At 33.2% G+C, this 22,895-nt stretch overlaps 1 protein-coding gene across 1 annotated transcript; it reads left to right on the top strand.

Moving 5' to 3' along the window:
* Positions 1-488: 488 nt before the first annotated feature.
* On the top strand, positions 489-16,115 carry LOC123531036 (glutamate-gated chloride channel-like). The gene is made up of 9 exons (XM_053533923.1): positions 489-581; positions 7,718-7,788; positions 8,256-8,323; positions 10,204-10,430; positions 11,023-11,105; positions 13,005-13,136; positions 13,599-13,933; positions 15,265-15,315; positions 16,011-16,115. The coding sequence occupies exons 1-9, from the start codon at positions 499-501 to the stop codon at positions 16,113-16,115; spliced, it is 1,155 nt and encodes a 384-aa protein (XP_053389898.1). The 5' UTR covers positions 489-498.
* The last annotated feature ends 6,780 nt before the right edge of the window (positions 16,116-22,895 follow it).

Below are 22,895 nucleotides of genomic sequence, written 5' to 3'. Positions count from 1 at the left end.
TGCCATTCATCAGTACCGTATTACTGTGCCCAAATCAGCGTACCGTGACGCCTTCAAGAAGTGGATACATCGGCTGGAACTTTGCATTTCTAGCCACGGGGAGTACTTCGAGGGCATGAAATGAGCCCTTTTGGGCTAACTTGAAATTTGAAGTCTCCAGATAGAAAAAAGCAATTCATTTCGAACATCCCTCGTATATTATGATAAATGTTTTGAATTTACGAATATTGTAAATTCATTGCAGTTTCGATATTTTCGTAATTACATAATAGTAACACACATTCCAGCTCCGATATTGAAAACAGATTTTTAATTATCATAATAAAGAGGATAAAATGACACCTTATGTCTATTTTAGATATAAATTAGAGATAAAAACAGATATCCCCAGTGAATGATAAAAGCGGTACTTGACCATATTTTATCATTGCACGTTTACATGTTCAAATAACATAACACTTTTAGTGTCGGACAGAGACGGAGTTGTATAAAGCAAATATGGATGTCAGAACTGAACTGGTTCTTGCCGTTATCCTTGTTCAGTGTAAGGCTAGTTGTCACAATGGAACTAAACTAGAAAAGTAAGCAATATGTATTTAAGCTTTAATCTTATATAAAATCCAAAAGATATAAAGGCGCACATTTAAATATTTACAATACTAATTTGGGTCAGTTTAGGACTTGAGAAAATAAACGACATTTTATAAAAAATAAGTTTTCACATTTGACTCATTCTTCTTTTACTGAAGTACGCAAATCGGTTCATAGTTATTCTTAGAGGAAGAATATATATATATATATATATATATATATATATATATATATATATATATATATATATATGTTAATTCAGTTAATTGTTATTTGTGCATTTGTCTTTACATTTATTCTCTAATTTTTCGATGTAATATCTCAAACGTCTAAATTAAATCATTCTTAGAAAACTGTTCTATTTTGTTATATATTCATCTATTTTATATCTAAAACGTGAAACTTCCAAAATTTAGTGCAACATTGTTTATGTTTTTTGCATAGCAGAGTTCTATTTGTGGAAATCTTTTACTCCTGTATGGGACAGGGTCAGCATAAATAACATGATTTCCTGAAACATTCACCGTGAACACGATCATTTAAACAACTGACTCACGACGGATAAACATTCACCGAATAAAGTGAAAAAAGTAACTTTATCCTAATAGCTAAATGAAAACGTAAACTATGAAGAAATCAAACAAATCTCTGATTTTTTGTTGGATTTAACGTCACACAGACACTTTTACAGGTCTTATAGTGATTTTCAAAGGCGGGAACCTGAGAAACTAACAATATGTCATGCAACTAAACTGCTGGAATAGTTTCAAATAAATGGCTTTAAAGACATTGAATTCTGATGGCAGCATACACATTTACAGTTTATTCATATAACTAAGTGAAATATGTTTTAAGAGGATTTTCTTGTTCTAAATCAATCCCGTATTGTCATTAAATGATGGCTTATATATTTAACGAAGAGAAACATATTTGATGAAGATTTTCTAGATTTAGATTTATATCTAATGATAACATATGTAAGTGAAACACGGACATAGTACCACTTTAAAGGAACGTTGAACGTTGAAGTCGTTTCTATGTTGCATCATCGTTAAATGCAAATCAAATATACACATATTCAAATCTAATAATAATAATTGTATATAATATGAACAAGGAGATTTTAATTATAAGAACTTAAAATCACAAACCATCATCTCTCCGGGGCATTAACCCATGATCGCATGAACACGAAATAATCTTCTTTAGATACATGTCGACAATTAAGTGAATCTTTTTGAATGTGTGGATCATTTCATCAACATTCAGAATAAAACAGAAAAATAAGTATTACTATAAAAATGTAACTGTGTCTACTTATGACTAATATATAAAAAATCTATAAGAAGATCCTTTTGCAGCACTGAATGCAACCAAGAATTATAATAGCAGACTCATGGGGGTAAATGGACAGTGCAACACCCCCACGCCCCCTAGCACCGGCTTAAGCGGAATCGTATTACAAAAATATTGAATAGACCCCATGATCTCAAAGGATAAAAAAATATAACAACATAGAATCGCCATACAAGGCGATATTTACGGCCGCCATACGACACTTAAAGATTGCTGTTGTGATTATTAATAAACTCTATAAGAAGATCATTGGAAGCATAGAATGCTACCAAGCAAAATAATAGCAGATTCGGTTTGTCTGAGGCTGTTCATGAGGCTAATGGAAAGTGCAACACCCCTCACGTCCCCTTGCACCGGCTTAAGCGGAAATCTATTACAAAGATATCGAATGGACTCTAGGGCCCCAAAGGACCAGAAAATAAAACGACACCAAATCCAAGTATGTACTATGATTGCATAAGATCACCTTTTGATTTCAGACTAAACTATCATCATAAAGAACAAAACATTAATTAAACCTTGCCCGACAGCAAACACCGAAAAGTATTTACTTATCACGTTCGGGTCATATCCGGTGTACGTTTCCCCAACGTGTTTTAAAGTTTGTAAACAAATTGCATTTAAACTACTAGCATCAGTAAAACAAATTTCTTCCGCAATCTGAATAAAAAGGGAAAAACAAAAGTCAAACAGAAAAAGCCACATTAAAAACGAATGCAGCTGAGCCTCCCCCCCCCCCCCCCCCTCCCCAACCTCCACCCCGTAAAACACTTCACCTGGAACTATGGGTGTGATTTAACGTATACACATACACAGTGGCTGACGACATATACACTTGTACCACACATGAATCAGTGATAATAACATCGACCTATTGAGATAGCAAAAACGCCCATAAAGAAGGAACATTGCATCGCTTTGGAACGGTCAGTTGCAAATACTGGCGCCAAACCTCACTCATGTTCCAATACTTCATGACGGGGCCTCTGCGACCTAGTGGATAAGATCATTTGCTTCTAACTGATGACGGTTCGAAACAGCCCTTACGTTGTATAATTCTTTATTAGGAGATGCCATCCAGCTGGAAGGATAGATGCCCGCCCGTTTCTAATATAATTTAGCTCTCTAGGATATATAAAAGCAAACGTAAGATTAAGCTACGGATTATCCATGTTTATTTTTCCGTCCAAATACTGACGGATAGCGTTAAATGCTGATGAAAAGATTGACATTTCTATTGTTTTATTTTTCAGTTTCAAGAATGTCCGTTGCTTTCTTTCAAATAGTGCCATAATTATGTTTTATGCTTTGCCAACTATTAATTCCAATAATTACAATAAGCACTTGAATGATAAAACAGACATGAAGTCTAGAATGAGTTCTTAAAAAAGTTTGTTAAAAGGTTAATGATTATAATGTACAGAAAATGAAAGCAAAACTGAAGAATAAGAAATATCTATGTCTGTTTTGAGGGTTTCAATTCTTTATTATAGCAGTAATAGTTTAGAAAAGGAATAAAAACACAAATTGTAGAACTTACTTTTAGTGTTATCTGTTTGATCAAACAGTTATTTTCACTATTTTTATCACTTTAACGCATACATTTATTCGCAAAGATCATTTCCTCGGTTTATAAAGAAATACTTATCTTGAAATCACGTTTAGATGTACAACTTCTGCTTTGATCATTTTAGAAATGCACCAGTTATTATAGAATTTTAAAGCATATATGATATATGTATCAAGAACAATGACTAAACATACAAAAGACGTCAGGTTCAAGTACGTATAAAACATTCCATTTTAAATTTCGTACTTGGCGGTTTCCAAAAGTGTCCATATGCTTGCTTTATATGGAGCTTAACGGAAAAATCACAGTATTTTATGTCTGCTATACATTAATTTATGCAAATAGAAAACAATTTGTACAAAATTCACTTTTACTTATACAAAAGAAATATGAGAAGCCAGCACCAACAAAATTCGGATAATAGATTGATTACAGATTATTGTTATTACAAACTATATTAACTGTAGTACAATTATATAAGACTGACAGCAAACCTTTACGAATTATTGCCGTTGTCAGTGATACTGGAATCGTTCGAAGCATTGTCTTAGAGCAGTGTGCTGTACGTTTTACGTGCTAAGTATATTTTTTTCTAATAGTTTTTAATGGAAGTAATTTTGGTAATATAAAATAAGCTTGCGACTTATTCCAATTAGTATTTTCCATACATAACGATAATAATCAATTGGAATGTTCAGTTTTTGGCAACAAAAAGGACTTTCATGTTAAAACGTCGAATCAATGGTTTGATAAAACAATGGAACTATTTTCCTAAATCTTAAGAGTCATTTTCAACAAAAATGTATCTTTAACTGTATTTAAATTTTGTCCTGAGCATACAACGGACAAACTAAATACATTGTATGTGCTGTGCGTATGCGTTATGATTAGCCAAAGTATAAGCAGTTTGCGTTTAACTATTTAAAGTGAGACAAAAGAAAACCTGGGTGTTTGTATTGCTCTCACAATTCTGATAAACCACAGTATGATGATTTTATGGTCGGAAAAAAGACAAAACGAAGTGTTTGTCTTGCTGTCAGAGTATGATGAGTATGATGAATCGGAGTGCTATTAGCATACCTTGCATATTCTTACGGCAAGGAGAGAGTCTCTTTAACGATAATAAATTTAGAAAAAAATGATATGTGTTACTTAAGCTGAAGTTATTTGTTTCCTACACAAGAAATGCGTCCGTCTGTCCGCCCGTCCCCTCGGTTTCCGATCGATAACTGAAGTATGCTTCGGCGCAGAAACCTCAGACTTGGTAGACAGGTTGGCCTTAATCGGCAAACGATCACTTTTTACTATCAGGTAGGTTGTTCAAAGGTCGCAATACACTTGCGCTGAAAATCAGTTTCCGATCGATTACTGAAGAAAACTTTGGCGGATAAACCTCAAACCTCCTAGACGGATTGGTTATTACTTGCAGATGTCCCCTATCGAGTTGATATTGGCTGCTCAATGTCAAGCATGTGGTGACATTGAGCTGACAATCGGTGTCCTATCGATACTTTTAGAACACTTCAACTAGATAGGTTGTTTGTGACCGGTAAATAAGTCATATCCTTTTTTAGGTTGGTTGCTCAAAGATTTAGGTCGCATTGATCCTTAGTTGAAACATGGTTTCCAATCGATAACTGGCGACGCTTCAGTGCAGGTATTGCAAACTTTATAGGCTGGTTGGTTGTTACTGGAAAATGATTCCCGTCGATTTTGAGGTCGGTTGATCTAAGGTCAATGTCGCCGCGACATTGAGCTAAATATCAGTGTCCGATAACTGAAGAATTCTTCGGCGCAAGAACCACAAAGTACCCAGACATGTTGGTTGCTCTAGCCATATGACTTCTATCCAATTTGATTTTAGTTGCTCGAAGGCCAAGGCCAAAAGCCGCGCTGAAATTTAGCTGGAAATTGGTTTTCGATCGAAAATACTTCATTCCAAATTTCCTAGTAGGTTGGTTGTGAAACCTATTGATTTTGAGTTTGGTAGGTCAGGAGGTAAGGTTGTAGTCTTGAGCTGCAGTCCTAATTATGGTTGACTACCGAAGAATATTTTGGCTCATGAAACTTGGTAGGCAGGTTGGCCCAGAAAAGATAACTTCTATCAGTTTTGTGGTCTGTATTTCAGCTCAAAAAGAACCTGTTATTGCAATTAGGTCTTTTCCACATTTTCATTCATAATTCATATGACACCATAGTAACTAAGCGTGCGTAACTCAGCGCTATACATGTAGCTATGATCTGGTCCACATTTCGCAGGAATAAAGGTTCTTCCTTCATGCTATCGGTCCCTAAGTGGCAATGCGAGTAACATCATACCATCGCACACCATTTATCATTAGTTTTCTTTTTCTAGTAGTTGTTGTTGAACAACCAGTACTTAATGACTACGACAGTTTTCACTTCGGTCAGACTTTTGTATTAAAACTAGCTTTTGGGGCATGCATTGGCCGTTCTTGTTTACACATCCTATTCTGCCAATTAATGTTTACATGATAAAACATTAGTTTTAAAGGCACTGTAAGATAAATTCATTTAATTAATATTAGTTTAAACATAGGCGCCTCACAAGAAGGACATAACTGTCTTTCAATTTTTTATTCTACGAGGTGCGTGTGTTGTTGATTTTAGTGCACTCAAACTCACTTGATCTGTTTACTATAATTTGAATCACATGAGTACAGTCGTATGACTGTTTTATCATAATATCAAGGCTGAATTTAGATTGATCTTTAAACTAAACATGTATTCTAATGTTTACAAATTAATGTATACTTCATACTGATAATTGTCCTCAATTTGCACTGTGTATGTACCGTATAACATTCAAAAAAGGACCTTGTTTTTGCTTTTTAAAAATAGTATGAATATATTTTCGCATTATTCAGAACGATTTAATATAACGCCAGAAAAGTATAATTTCAATAAAAACGTTTAGACTTTGTATTGTATCTTTGATTTGTGTCTTTGATTATACTTTTATTCGTTATGTCTTGTGAGCCTTTATAAATGTAGATCACCACCCATTTGTTTGTAAATTTTCATATTGTAAAACTGTTCAGAGGAGCTATAATTCCTACTTACAAGTTGAGATCTAAAATACTCAATGTCTGATATATCTGAAATCCAATTTATTAAACAAAACTAACAATTGGGTTGCCATTGATAGCATTCTGTAGGTTGTTACAGATAATGCTTTAGCGGTGTTTAATTTATCACCCATGGCCAGAGTCTGTTATTAGTTTATTTGGTTAGCAAAGACCTCTCTATAGATTAATGCACTCAGCTGACCTTTTACCATGTAATGATCATGCGACGACGGTCGGTCCTTTTAAAATGTTTTACCTCTGGAAATAGAAATATTGTGAAAACAGCGTTAAATCAGCAAACTATTGTCGGATTTGACAATTTTAGCTCTTTCCTGCAGGAAAAGATTTTAACTAGTTTTTCAGTCTCAAATGTATTTACACAAAGTATTGTTTTCACTTCAATATAAAATTGAATTTCATTATTTTCACCGAAATATTTGAGGTTGATATAAAAAATGTAATTAAAACTCTAACCTCTTTAGCAACAAAAATCTTATTTGAGCTTCTTTGGCCTTTGCTATGAGCTTACTATGACCTTGATAATGTAACAGCCTTCTGACATTTTCCTTATTTTCAACTATACCATCAAAAATAGTATCTTGGCCTCTTTTCAGATATACAGGCATATTTATAATTCCCGTTCAAATTTAATATAAGTACAAACATCTGTTGATATTCCTTCTTGTCTCACACAATCGATTACGTTTGCTGGCTCTTAAAAAAAGGCGAAGTTTGTTCACCAGCATCTATTGTCAAGCAGTGTCAAGTACACATGCGCCACGATGGTTTCATTAATTGAAGCGCTTGACCATTGTGTTCTTTTTAATGAAAAGGTATGAAATGTAACACATATTTTTTCGTCAGAAAGAAAGTGATTCTATTTAATTAAATACGCTTGTATTTGTTAAATGTAAGTAATTTATTTTCCGCGTGATCTGGTGAATTATATACAAATGTAATGGTATTCATATGTTTTAAAAGTATAAAATTCCGTAAGAAGGGCATTTTCACAAGAAAAAATTGTTTTCGCAATAAAGGACAGTGTTGTTTTGTATATCTCCGGAAATACATTATAATTTATTTAAGTCTAACTATATGGTCATTCATTCAGGTATGATCTTGTGAATCGGCTGCTAGATGAAGGTAATTGTAAACCAAAAATGCCACCAAATTACAACAAAGGTAAGTGAGCTTTCCAATTTAAATGTTTATAACAGTAAGAGGTAAATATAAGTACAAATATCGAGTTCTGCTGTTTTTACCTTGTAAATGTACGACGGTAAATGAATCATGTAAATAATGTACTCACGGGTCAAGATTCAGGTTATGTGTTTTGTTACCTCGCCCCAAGTGTATTTACATTTGCAATTCGATACTTCTGAAACTGTTGCGGTCAAGCAGGTGTATATGAAGGAGGTAAATCTTTTGTAGTGCTTGCCTCTGTATCATTTATTTTTACTCAAACTGAACGTCATTTTAATACATATATATGTAAATAGCTTATTTCTCCAAGTAGTTTATACTTGGAAAAATGTTACACACATGTAAATCTTACGTAACTGCAAAAAAACCTAATCTTCAAGTAAAATTGCCAAACTGCCGTTTTTAACTGTATTTAGATTTTGATATCATTTCTGTTTTCGTTTTAGATGGACCTGTAACAGTTTCTGTCCAGATTTCAATTTATGATATGCAAGGCCTGAGGGATGAAACAATGGTGAGTTTCTACATTGCTGAATGTTGTTGGAACGATATTTATAAGCTGCATTGTATCTAGCATATTAAAGGGTAGACAAAGTAACTTAAGATTTTGTATATAATGTACCAATACAGATGTATTTTCAGCATGTAACTTCCAACTTCTCGCCCATAAACAAAATGGCGGACAATTAGTATTAGAAATTACAGATATTGAATCGTCTAAGAAGGACTTGACATGTGTGCTTTATCTACTTACTAACAGAGTTAATTTAAATCAAACAAATTTGATCTCATGCTCATTTGACTGATAGAAACGTCTACACGTGCAGCTCTGCCTTAATTAACCGATTTCTCCTGAAAGTTTAATATTAACTTAAAGTAATGGCTTTTTCTGATAAGTTACATGGTAATTATGGCCCTATAAAGTGTCAATTATTTCTAAAGTTATATTATATTAGCCGAAATTGTTCAAACTGCATGTAACAACGGCATCTCGTTTCAGTTTTAATCTGGTAAAATCGATTAAATAACAACAGAAGCATATGCTTGATTTAGCAAAACACCATATATAACATATTGTTATAGACCCACATGGATTCTGTAGAAAATAAATTCCGCATTATGCTGTGAATCCTGTTAATTAATGTTCTAGTGGTCGTGCTACTTTCATTTGTCAATATTCATTACGTGGCTAAGTTCTATAGATAGCGTACAAAAATACCCATTAGGTTCTATTGTTTTATCAATTAACACTGAATTTTCCGGTCTTTTCTTAATAACTGAGTATCAAGTAGTCTTACATGTAATCAAATTAAGAATGAGCGCCTCGTGTGATCAGTCTTGGCAAAATCCACTCTTGGCGAATACAACATCCCAGACCAAGCTATTGTTATTATATTAGCCTTATTGTTTTTACAATGGAAACACAAATTCTTAAACAATGTTGTCCGCATTTAATCAAAATTCATATAACTCCATTTCGACAAGTAGCCAATCGATCGGTTTTGTTCCATTGCATATCGGGAATGACAGTCAGAGGGAAAGCTAGAAATTGAAATTGATCAAACGACATCCCCTATTTAAGAAACCCTCCACCAGGGTTGTTCTAATAAATTGATTCATCAAGGTACATGACCGAAAGAGTGTATGGTTACTTTTCCATGTACATGTATTTATTTAGTGGAAACTCAAAAACTTTCTGAGCATATTTTTAGAAATCTTTGTGTTCGCTTGAAACTGGTTCGCCTATTTAAAGTTACCGAAAACATTCTCGGTAGCTGTTTAAAAATAATCATAATCCCACAGTCTGACGTATCTAAGGTATCTCTGACAATGAGAAATAACAAAGAAGCAAGCGCTTTTTTTCTCAAATATACACAAATATTCTTCCTTTCAATGAGTTACCCTCCGCGGTTTTTTGTGGGGTCAAATTGCAGACGCTCATGTCGAGAAAAATCTCCTAAAATGCATTTAGACATAAATGATTTAGATAATTCAAGGTATCCATGAAAATGTTAGCGAATTACTTTAAATAAATGAAAATAGTATATAAATTTCTTAAAAGCGATTTGAGTTATAAGAAAAGATTGAATAATATAAACATTATGTAACATAATTTTTCAACTTTGCAGTAGTTTTGACAAGAATTTAACAATAGTTCTCTAAATGTGTAAGAAATTTAAAAAAATTGAAATTATATTGGCAAAACATTAAATTCTGCCTTAAAATATTTGTTAAGTGTATATACGAGTAGTGGAAATTTTGAAGGTCCTCTTTCCTGGCTTCGGTATAGTTCCAACCAACCATACCTTTTTAGTTTTCTTATTTAGCAAAACATAAAAAAGCTTAAAGTCTGTATTTATCTCGGGAGTTTAATTTTAGTGATTTTATTTGTAGGATTACGAGTGTCCCTTATATATCAGATTAAACTGGACAGATGAACGGTTAGATTATTCACAATTAGCTTCATATGATTACCTTACACTCACTGGTGAAGATATTCGTAGATATTGGGTACCAGATTTATATTTCCATCATGAAAAAGAAGCAAGTTATCATCAAGTGTTTCGTACTAACGAATTAGTTTATATTGGACAGATTGGAAGTGTTACTTATTCTGCCAGGTATGATATTACATGTATTAATCTTTACACAAATGAATCATCCATCGAAAGAATTATTCTAAATGATCAAATTGTACGACGGTTTGACAAATCATATTTCCTACTTCATGTCTTTCAGTACTTGGAAGCAATGTCGTCATTGATTCATCTTGATGCACCCATCTGCTGTCATTAAGCTATGATCTAGATAAAACTGTAATCACTAAGTCGTCGCAAGCGTGAACAGGTTTCTATGATCCAAATGAGTGACTCAAACTAGACGCCACCAAGGCATGCAAACACCACCTAGGCTTAGGAAAGTCACCAAGTTACCGCACAATCAACTGATATCTTAGTTATACTAAGGGCTATTAACTGAAACCCAACGATCAAAGCTATTTCGGCTGTTTGTCTGAAGTATAAATATTGTCTACTGCAATATTGACTTGCTTCAAAGACAAAATATATGCAAAACGTCATATTTGCCCGTTCGTGTCGGAAAAGAAGTACTCGAAAGAATTCTAGATTTACTAAGTCAGTGAGCAATAAAACTATAAATTGGCTGCAAACAATGATAAAAGGTGAATGAATTATAAACATACTGTTCTTTTAGATTGACGATTCTTTCCCACTGCCAGCTAGACTTGTATTATTACCCTTTCGACAAGCAGAATTGTGACATTATTGTACAAAGCTGTAAGTTACTTTATTTTGTTTTTTTGTCTTACATTATAGCATGACTTCATTAATGCCATTCACACATTGTACATATTTTATTCGGCTCTTTTAATATTGTATATTTAAAATGCAAAGTATTTGGAATTAATACAGCCAAATGTGAACAGTCGTCTTTATAAATTTGCATGCTGGTAGACTGAAACATTAACCTGCTGTTGGGGACCATTATAATAAAATCAATTCATTAAGCAGTGAGGTGGGCAGAAAATAGGTACCGTTTTTCTTGCAAATCCCCCTTGTCATTTTTGAAAGGTACATGCATATATGTATATATTCTGTGTACCTCTAAAACTATCCGAGGGCTTGTCTCGAATAAATGCTAATTGTTTATCAGATACTTCTTGAGGTTATATCTTTATACATACCTCTCTCAAATAAGCCTACGATTTCTCATGTTTGTGAATCATACGAAATGATTTATGTGTAATTGACAGCAAAATACATTTTTGAACTTATTGTAGGCGTATATATAATTATTAAGTGTTGACAAACTCAGTCAACATAGGAAAACTTGATTATGAAAGGTTAAACATTAAACTTTTATGAATTGGATAATTATTTGCGACACTAGTTACTCCCCTTTGCTAATCAATGCCATTTGTACTGGAAGCAGACCACAATGCCATTTTTCGCAATTTTGATGATTATTTATGGATGATCAAAATAGGAAGTAATATTCTAAAGTGCAATTGAGTGTTTTAGTTTGAAAACTACAATTAAATAAAAGGTCGGATGATGGAGGAGACAAGTGTATATTTTAATCTAGGTTCAGGTTTTGGAACGTTGCTTTACCCGTTGGATATTCATTCTTACTTTTTTATTAGCTATTTGCGTAAACTTTTCCGTGTATTAAATATATACTCAAGTCCAGTTTTGTCACAATTAACGTTTACTTTGCACTGAGTTATAACTGATAATTCATCACCTTTCATTTTCAATTTGATATAGGACCTATTGAATATTTGAAAAAAAAACGAACAATTATTTTACAGCATATTTGTAAATACAAAATAAACATTCTTATGTTAACGCTAGTAAACATTCAATCAATGTATACTTCGACTTAAAATCAAGTCGTTTTTAACAAATGGCTTTTACTTCATGGCATTTTATTGTGGTGCAACTCTGCATACATAGATATTTTTATATTTAGCCATATTAGATTTATGAGAATATCTTTTACATTTGAGTCACATTGAAAGCATTAACATGATAGTATATGCAAATTATTTATAGAAAGATAAGATTAATCAACAAGTTTTATAAATTTAAACAAATTTAAAACATTCCGGTAACGTAGTTTGGTAACGTATGTTTTAAATTACAACAAAGCTAAGAAACACATGTTATTAATTGTAATATTTGCCTATTTGTTAGTGAAGCATTTTTAATTACTATCAAACTAAACAGACTGTCAGATGTATTTGTGTATTTCTGCGTGAATGTAATGCAAATTATTCGGTACAAGATATTTAATTTTGTCATTCTTCTTCGGTTCATTGTTTTTTTTTGTTTTGTTTTTTGCATTTTAAAGACATGGTTGTTCTAGTTATTCCACATGGACTATGGACAATGTATAAGAACAAAAAAGAGTTTTGACTCTATTTAGAAAATATTTTTGGCAAATAATACTAAAAAATTTAAACGATCATTAAACTGTGCCTATGCGATGGCCCCCACCCTCACCCCCGCCTCTTTACACCCGCCTGACATTGTCATGAACTACAGGCATATATCTACTCAAACATTTTGTCTGTCTGGTACCTGGGCTCTTGGCTCACGCCTTAATCCATTCTACTGCAATTATATGTTTTGACGAACTATTATTTTTCTTCATTTTCTCTTTATTCAACACAGATACATCAAAGGCAGATGACCTCATCTTACAATGGGCAAAGCAATCTCCGTTCAAAGTTCAAGGGACAGAATATATTTCTATCATCGATAATTCTACTACAAGTTCCTTCAATTCACCATACACTGATCCTCGTATGTATTTATAAAAGTGTATGATAGACTCTAGTAGAAACTTAAAATGTAACAATATTGAAGCTAATTTGTTTATATTACAAAAATTGTTTTACGACATAGCTTTACAAGTTAATGCAGAATGCCAAAGTTACAGCAAAATGTGCTATTTTGTTCAATGTCAATCAGCTGCGGTAAACTTTTCAGGATTTGTGTCCAAAAAGGCAAATCAATAGTTAAAATAAAGAAAAATGAAAATCATGAAGTCTTAGCACACGTTGATAGAAAACTGTCAACGGATATTTAGTGAAACTAAGGAGATCTAAGAAAAAAGGAAACACTAAATTGTCGGTGAATCGAAATGCTGTTTTTAAGTGTGTATGTGTGTTGTCTTCTTTTTAAGAAGACTCATGAATGTAAATGTCTGTAAATAACTTTATTATATGATGTAAAACTTTTATAAATAATTTTATTTCATTACAGTTGGAAATTATTCAACTCTGCACGCGAACCTTCGTTTCAAAAGGGCTCAAAAAAGATATGACGTCATGTACATAGTGCCTCCAGTTGTCTTCTTTCTGGTTGCACTTTCATCCGCCCTACTGCTGGATTACGAAAAACTTAAAGCTGAGATTGATTCGCGTGTAGGGATATGTATTGGCATGTTAATAGCAACAATAATGTTATGGGGAGGAATTTACGCAAAACTCCCACCGGTGGCAATACTGACCATGCTGGATACATGGATGGTTGTGCACGTTTGTCCTATAGCTATTACCCTTGTTTTACCTTTGGTGTTATATCGTCGGGGATGCCAGGTAATACTTAAGTCATACATGTCTTTTCTGTATTTTTTAACTCTCGAAAATGGGCACCAAGCAAATAAATCTTCAAATCCAAATATACATATACCTCTGATAGATTGGAAAATAAATTGCACAGCTTTAGTTATTTCAAATTAATCCGCGTTTGTAATCAGTTTCATATGCTGTTGATTTTGTTTTGTTTGGTTTAAGGTCACACCGACACAATGTAAAATTATATGGTGACTTTTTTTCTAGCTTTTGATAGAAAAGGAACACCTCATGTGCCATTTTGGGCATTGTTTCAGGCCTGGGCGGGAACCTGAGTAGAACAACCGACCGTCAGCCGGTGACTTCCTGACATGAGAATTTCTGCTCCTCAAGTGAGGATTCGAACCTACATCGGTGAGGAGCAAGTGATTTAAAGTCAGCGGCCATGATTGCTCGCACTATATTGTTAATGAACGATACTAAAATAGAATGAGCCCGCTCGCTTAGTTCAGTAAGATGAGAGCAGACGTACGGATCGCGGTGAGTTCGATCCTCGGGCGAAATGTATGTTCTCCGTGACGATTTAATAAAAGACATTCTGTCTGAAATCTCTCATCCTCCGCCTCTGACACGTGTATGGAAGTTGGCTGTAACTTACGGAAAACATTTGGACTGATAAAGAATCTATGAACACTGGATTGGTTAACTGCCCGCTTTACATAACTAAATTACTGTTGAACAACGGCATTAAAGCCAAAATAAACAAACACAATTAAGTAGAATGGGAAAACCCCCATTCATTTATACTAATTAAAGCAGGTGCATCAGCAAATCAATAACTTAATTCAGAAACAAATAAACTTTGCAATTAAAATCACATATACATGTATAACAACAAAAATCCTTTTATTTTGTAAAGACAGTGTAGTGTTTCAGAGGTCAAATCAGCGTTTATTCAAGCTTATTAACTTCGATATGTACGTATATGTTTAGTGAATAGATATACCAATGAAATATTATTGTTTGTTTTGCTAATCATAATCTGTTTGGATCTTTTTCTTTGTAATATAGAGTGTTGTTTGTTACACGTTGCAGTTGTTAAACGTCTGACTTTTAAGTTAATCAAAGGCGGTTTCATTCTTTAGGAATACTTTGCTACGCTCTGGACTGGTGTTTCATTTTTTGCATTTACATACTGTGCATATGCTGTTAAGTTTCATTTTGATGAGGCTGCTTTGGTGAAAAGGTGGCTGTTTCTCAGTTTTTTTTCAAGTAACAAAATTGCTGGGAATAACATGTTGCACACTGGTATGTGTCATAGGATGAATACAGATGTGACACTGGTATTATTAAAGCTCCGCCAGGGAGCATGTCATTCAGCATTTGCGACAGAACCAGCAATCCAGGTATTTTGAAGCTGATTTACTCGTATTGTCGGTATGTAACGGTATAACCGGACAATAATACACATACAAGGATTCAAAAGGAATAGCTATGTTACCAGAAGGCAGCCTCCAAAAGGATTTAAATCTGTAAAAAGATCCTATGGAAGCTTAGAATGCAACCAAGAAGGATAATAGTAGACTTGGTTTGTTTAAATCTGTTCACGACAGGTAATGAAATGTGCAACACCTCTCACGCCCCATAGCACAGGCGTAAGCGGAACTCTATTACACTTCTGTTGTATAGACTCCATGATCCCAAATGACCAGAAAATCTAACAACAATGAATCCAAGTACGGGGAGACTTTTACGTCCGCCACACGGCACATAAAGATTGCTGATGTGATAGTAGAACACCTTGCAGCAGCGTGTGTATACCAAGGTATAACAATTAAACACAAAGTTGAAACAAACACATTCACACAAAGCTTACTTAAATGAGATTTATGTACTGTATAATTATTAAGAATGAATTTCGTCTTGATGGCATTATTTTATTGTTATAATTGTTATTATTGTCACGAAGAAGTTATTGTGGTATTTAATGCGATAACTGTAAAATAGTTGCAAACAGTGCAACTGCATATCACATTTTGCAGCATCTAGAAAGACAAAAAATACCTCTTTGTGATATTAACTTTCTGTTGTTTTTTTTTAGCAAGAAGAGTGCAACTGGAAAGCCATTGCTGTACTGCTTAGTGTGTTGTGTGTCATCTACATAATTTTCTCCATTACTTTTGCTAGTATTTGGAAGGCGTCATAACTCGTTGATTACATCCCTTTGTATACAAACTTCATCGATAATTACATGTATATTATTTGAAATAATGTATACATTTTTATTTGTTTAAAATTATAAGTTATAAAAACAATGTTTTCAAAAAATGGAGAGACAACTTAACAAAAAGTACAATGCACTTTTTGGATCCATGAATTTGTATGTTGTCTTGTGTCCACACTATCTGGTAAACTATTTGATAAAGACTGTTGTTGTAGATCTCTTTTCAATTAAGTTTGTGCGAACAAGTGACATTATATCTAGCACAAATATACATTTATGAAAAGTTCACGTGATCAACATTAAAGACATATGAAAGAGTACTATAGAAAAACATACAATTCAAGGATCAAACAAAATGGTGTTTTAACTCTCTCTTAAATGAACTTTCATTTTAGAATTATATATTCATAAACTATTGCTTTTCAAAACATGTACGGATTGTCAGAACAAGTAGAATAAGCTTTCGGCAGAGGTAGATGTGTTTTTACACGGAAATCATTATTCCATGTGTTATGAAACACAGCAATTGCTCAGTCGTTTAGATATAATTGGAATAATCTATTATATTGATTGTCTAAACAGAAGTGGAAGAAGTAACCGTAAAACACACACACATTTATATGTAATAAAATTAAAATACAAATTTTACCTCATAGAATGCGCTCAAAATGTAAGTGTAGGATCCCGTTTTAGAATTTAAAACTGTTATAAAACTTAAGATGTGTCCGATTCAATAGCTGTTCATTTTGTTTATATTCCCGAAACACGTTCCTCTGCAAACATTCAAAATGACTATTTTATGCTTTTAAATCCATTTGATCCAAGACGTAGTTTGGTTAGACCGTATTAACAAAACCAATGTATACAGTTTGTCTAAAAAAAAAAAGAAATATTGCAAACATGTTCAATTACGTTATCTTGTGATTCGGGGGTGGCATTCAATTATCCTTTGATTTTATCTATGTAATCAATGGACAGTACATTTGTCGATATCGTATTATAAAATGATGATGTTATCTTATGTGGCTTTTAAAGGAGACCGGCGTACATGTCAATGATTAAGAAGAAGTTACGGGAATATGAATTTGACATATACTGAATTTTATGTTTCGTGAAATGTCGAAAAGAAACACAATTACTTAAACCTCATGCGCATTTATAATTTATACCTTTATTTTAATATTCCAATTAAAGATGTAATTGAATTAAAAGCTCGCCACACAAGCTGACCTTATTAATCAATAATTACATGCAAGCTCAAATCTGTGTAATTACTTATTTAAATGTAATAAAAAATACCAAGATATGGATTTGATACATTTGTTGTCATTTTGATAAAACTATGCCTGTCTTTGTTCATTGCACACATTCATCATAACTTTTTTAGCATGTTTGTTCAGAACAATAAGGAAGAAGGTCATCTGAAGAAAAAGGATGTAAAATCATTTTGAATTTCGAAAACATCGCTTTCAATGAGAACACAGTTGTGATAAGTTTCCATAATGTAAACATTAAACAAAAAAGGGCAACGCTCTCCGATTGTAAGTTTTGATCAGAAGAAAAAATTTGAATAACATTCAGTGATACCTAGTAAGATACATTTGTGTCCGTTAAAGGAGAGCCTGAAAAGCAGACATTTCCGGAAACCAGAACTATTTCACGATATTGATTGAGAAAGCCAAGAAACAATACTGTCTTTTTTTAAAAAATAAGTTGACAAATTACCATATTTTGAAAGACAGCATTCTTAGTAATATTTTACAGGTGTCTCACTCGCTTTTTCTAGTGCAATGTAAACAAGGTAAAACTCGAGTTTTCTTAAAATGTTAGATGGAAAGCAGATGGACAGTGTTTGATATATTTACTAGATTTTTTTAACACAGTTGAATATCTGAATAGTATTGTACGTTCATGTTCTGCAATACGTCACTATGTTTACCAAGTAAGGATCAATTTATATATATTCTATTTTGCCCATACCTGGCTTACATTGCTGTCAGATTAAGAGTTTTGATTGTTCTTGGCACATGACCGTTCCAATATGATCTTGGTTTCTGTACTATAGCATCATTGCAGTAGAAAAGCACAAACTGTTTGTAATTTTCTGTTCTTCTTAGATCTTATTTCACGAACGAGGTTATATAAACTCCGATCGAGGATAGATAGCCCACTCGGGAGATGTATCTAGTCTGTTAATTTTTTTTGTCAAAACATCTGTGCCATCCACGTCATATCCTGATGAACCCAAATTATGATTGGATGTGTTATAAAACTGCTGACCTATGAACAAATCTATGTAATATGCATAATCATCACAATATGGTAACCATGCAATACAAATGTCATGCCCTAACTGCTGACAAACATACTTACAGGTGCGTAGCAAGTTTCAGATTTTTGTATTACACATATCAAAGAGTACCCGATAATTTTAAGCACGCGTTGTTGCTCTTTCTTATAATTTAGTATCTGATTATACATTCTTACCAACCTTGACGCTCGCTCTATTCACAAGTCATCTAACAGATCTATAATCACCATAAAGACATTTTCCTCGAACAGTAACTATAACTTATACTCTTGCCCTGCACCCCCCGTTTCCCCGCCCACCCACCCCAGCGGAGCTGTTCAAAACTATCATCTCACGGCTGTACATGTAATGGATATCCCTATCATTTCTACATGAACATTAGAATTACTGGTGATAACTACGGCGTTCCGTTTTTGACCTTCGTTTTGCAAGCTCGAAAAACAATGGGTTGACGTGAGAAGATGATGCAATGGTAAGAAATCACAATGCAAAGGCGCGATCATACGATGCCAATGCGATATATTTATATTGTACTTCGCAACGTCTATTCGTGTGATCTCCTTGGACAATGACTGTGATATTTTAATGCGAATAGGCAGAACCTCTATACGATTGTACGATAGCACGATGCGGAAGTACGTTATTGTATTGCACCTAATACCAATGCTTTGTGCGTCCGCATGACTAATTATATGATACGCTCAACAGAATACAGAATGTAGAATGGGTTGGTTGTTATTCAGGTCATTTTCAAAAGTAAATTAAGACTACTGCCTTTGCACAACTTTCATGTTTCTTTGGAATGTTCTAGTACAGCAAGTAAAATACATATTTATCTAGTTTAGTTTATATTTATTAATTTTAGCTCGGTTGTGATAAAAGCTCCAAGCTGATTCGAACCACGCTTGAGTCCGCTTTCTGCAAAAACAAGTACAGGTGTCATATGAAAAGATGTGGATGTGAGCCGAGTGGGACTTGAACCTACAATCCACGAGTTGAGCGGCCCGACAACTTAACCACTTGACCACCACTCCTCTTTCCATATTTTGTTTGAGTTTGAGAGCTCAGGACAGATTGCACTCAAATAAACCTTCCAATGGAAATTACCATGAATTCCACCACAACGTTATCATTTGTTTTCATTTGCTGTGATTTCTAGCAAAACAAATTGTTTTCTGGATCCGTGTGAGCTTTTTACTTGCTATATATACTGTAATGTATAGGTTTGTAGCATATTTGTTTTCAAACAATTTATTCATTTCAACCAAAAACTTGTGAAATAATGTTTCAATATGTTAAGTCTTTCAAAATGTTGCCCCTTAAATTTGCAAACATCTTCTATTGTGTGACGCCTTTTCCATCGGAAATTACTTCTTAACATTTACGAACATTATCTCCTTCGTAAGAAAACTGTTTGTACGAGGGGCGTTTTATATGTAATGTTACTCCGTATGTAGTTCTGTAACCGCTTCTCATTTTCAGATGCGGGTTTCGGCACATTATAGAGCAATTTATTGACAACAGAATGATATATAAAATATAAAAATCGTTGGATTCAAAGTAAAATTATAATCATTTGAGTGAGGTGTACTCGGGTATCCTAGACAATTTTATGTACAAAATGTTGAAATTTTAATATGCAATTCCTTGATTCTACTATTCAACAACTAGAACTATAGTTCATTTTTCAGTTTAAACAAATAAAACAAATCATATTCTTCACAAAAACATATGAAAACTAAAATAAACATGTTTGTAACAGTTTTAAATTGTGTGTATATTTGTACTCGAAAAATGATAAGGTAAGTACAATAAGCCTCTGCAATTTTGTCAGACGCGATAATCATCGTACAAAAAATTCTTGAATTTTAATTTGATACTAGTATCTTAATTCTCGATTGCGAAACTAGTTCTTACAACTTTGATTAATCGCTCTCAACACCCATTTCAGATGGAATCAACCTCGAGGTTAGATTTTTTAGTTGTGTTGTAAAATTAAAAATGCAATAAATAGTTTAAAACAAACGCAAACTCATCATAAATTCCTGGACCTCGTAGAAAAATGATAGAATTCTGTGATTACAAGTTATTCTATTTTTCTGATACTCTGGATCAAATAAAATCTGTAAAAGATCCTTTGGAAGCAAAGCATTTTTGAATTGAAGAATTTTGCCCATGACAAACCTAAATTATAGTATTATGGTCCAGTATACATGAGCACACCTCACTAATATGAGTATATTTTTACTTAGGAAATGCCGATTTTTATAATTTATATAGCATTTTGTTTCAAATAAATTGCTTTATAATGTGCCAAAAAACCCCATCTATAAATGATAAGCGGTTACAGAACTATATACTGAGTAGCATTACTTATTTAACGCCCCTCGTACCTGTGTAGTTTTTTTAACTGGCATAGAAAGTATGTATGGAACATTTTTGAAAGTTCAATACACATTCTCATTTTTTGGTGACTGATCAAAATAATATTGATTTAAATCAAAATCGATTTTATATGAAAAGGAAAAAAAAGGCAAAAAAAAAAAATGAATAAAAAAAGAAAAAAAAACAATCATCTGTAAATTGTGCCAATTTTCCTGTCTGGATTCTATTCAAACGTCAGTCGTTTTAAGTTTGACAAAAATGAAATATTGTATCCTTGACACCTCCTCATTAATATCGTTAGTATAGATGTTACTTGAAGCAAAGCTCGCGCACATGCTATATCTATTGCGATTTGTTAAGTCTTTATATTTACATGTTTATTTTGAATTTTCGAATTCATGTTTAAAATTATCTGAATGCCATCAAATGTATTCTAGGAAACGTAAAATTTATACACTGCGCATGTTTTGAGTATGGAGTTATGGGATGCATATCTATGGAATCCTAACAGACATTGACACACTGTTTTCAATATTTCTTGTGAACCCTTTTGCTTATTATTCACAAATTCCCCGTGTATTCGATTTTGATTGATTCTGTTCACCTATCGGTGCAGTGTCATTACATCAACTTTGATTCTGTTTTCGTCAGAACCCAAACTATGAGGTCTCCAACATGCCAAATGTCAACAGCCGGATTGGTTTTCTTTGTTGCAAGTTCAGGATATCTAATCACATCGATTTGTATCTTCCACGGAATCTGTTTAACGAGTATAAGTGGCGATTATTTTCATTGAAATACATGCATTACCACCTTTGCTTCGTATTGTATCAGGTTTATTCATACAAGACATGAATACATTGTGTGCAACAAAATTCATTTGATATGTATGTTGAATCCTATTTATCCTTAATAATAAACAAAATTTTAGACATGTATATCGTGCCTAGTCGCAGTTGATAAGATGAACATTTTATAGACCGGTGGACACGAGAAATTTAAGCCGTCTCGAAATACCCGAATAAAAATAAAACTTTACTAAATGCAAATTGTACGCATGATACTATTGAAAATAATTGTATGAAATTGCTATCAAGATACAGTTTAACAATAGTATGTTTTAACGGAAGTTCGGATCTTATTACTATGTCACGCGAGGATAAATTGCAGTGTCATTCTAATATAAAAGCGATCCATGACTATTGTGCACAAATTTTGGAAACGGACTCGCATTGATACCGTACATCATTTATCAGTTAGCTGTCAGACATGAAATTCAAGAGACTGAAAAAGAATAACATAAGTACTTAGTAAAGTGGATGTAGCTAAGTACAGTTTATTAAAAGTTTCGATTACAAAGTGACCCATTGACATTGTAGATTTGACTGCTAGGTAAGTAAAATAAAGAAGTGGAAACTCCGTATTTCACTCAACTCGGCAAATATGAAAATGTTGCTTGCTTGGTTTGATTGAGCCTGTTCTTGGACCGTAGTTGAAATGCATTTACACATGTTACAAGTACAAAAATACAATATAGAGACATACACATGTGTTCAGACGGCGGTGCTCATGGACCATCCTTGCGTGTAATTCCATGAAAAGCGGCGTATGGTCCCCAGTTACAAAGCAACTAAGGGCAGATCTGTCAAGTTAATGTTTTAAATATTATGTAGATTGTATTGTTCAAATATACGAGTATTCTCAACGAAATCATTGTAAACTAATAAAACCAGTTAATCTATCATGCTTCTAGGAAATATTACTGAGACGACAAAAAAATCAAAGTTATTTGAACTTTCCTATTCAATTTCGAGTAATAGTACTGTTCTAAACATATCCACACTTTCAATCCGAACAAGCATTTCAACTTTTTGAGCAAATGAGTCGAAAAAGATGCACTGTACATCTTTTTTCAACTTTAGGTGTATTTCATTTTTTTTCTTAGATCAGAAAAGGCATTCTCTGAAATCACACCAGCCTTGAAAATTTACCCTGTAATTATATTTTATTTTTAAATTAATTCATTTTTTTGTCGAAAATCATAATCATGATACAACCGTGAGTTA

This window comes from Mercenaria mercenaria, unplaced genomic scaffold (assembly GCF_021730395.1).
Source record: "Mercenaria mercenaria strain notata unplaced genomic scaffold, MADL_Memer_1 contig_3229, whole genome shotgun sequence".
Lineage (NCBI taxonomy): Eukaryota > Metazoa > Mollusca > Bivalvia > Venerida > Veneridae > Mercenaria > Mercenaria mercenaria.
The sequence above is the reverse complement of the archived record's forward strand: the minus strand, read 5'-3'. Positions and strand labels throughout refer to the sequence as shown.

Excerpts from the sequence above, each read along its gene's own strand:
- LOC123531036 (XM_053533923.1), top strand. The coding sequence starts at position 499 with ATGGATGTCAGAACTGAACTGGTTCTTGCCGTTATCCTTGTTCAGTGT. Across the intron at positions 7,789-8,255 it reads GCCACCAAATTACAACAAAG|ATGGACCTGTAACAGTTTCT; the intron begins GTAAGTGAGCTT and ends TTTTCGTTTTAG. Across the intron at positions 15,316-16,010 it reads CGACAGAACCAGCAATCCAG|CAAGAAGAGTGCAACTGGAA; the intron begins GTATTTTGAAGC and ends GTTTTTTTTTAG.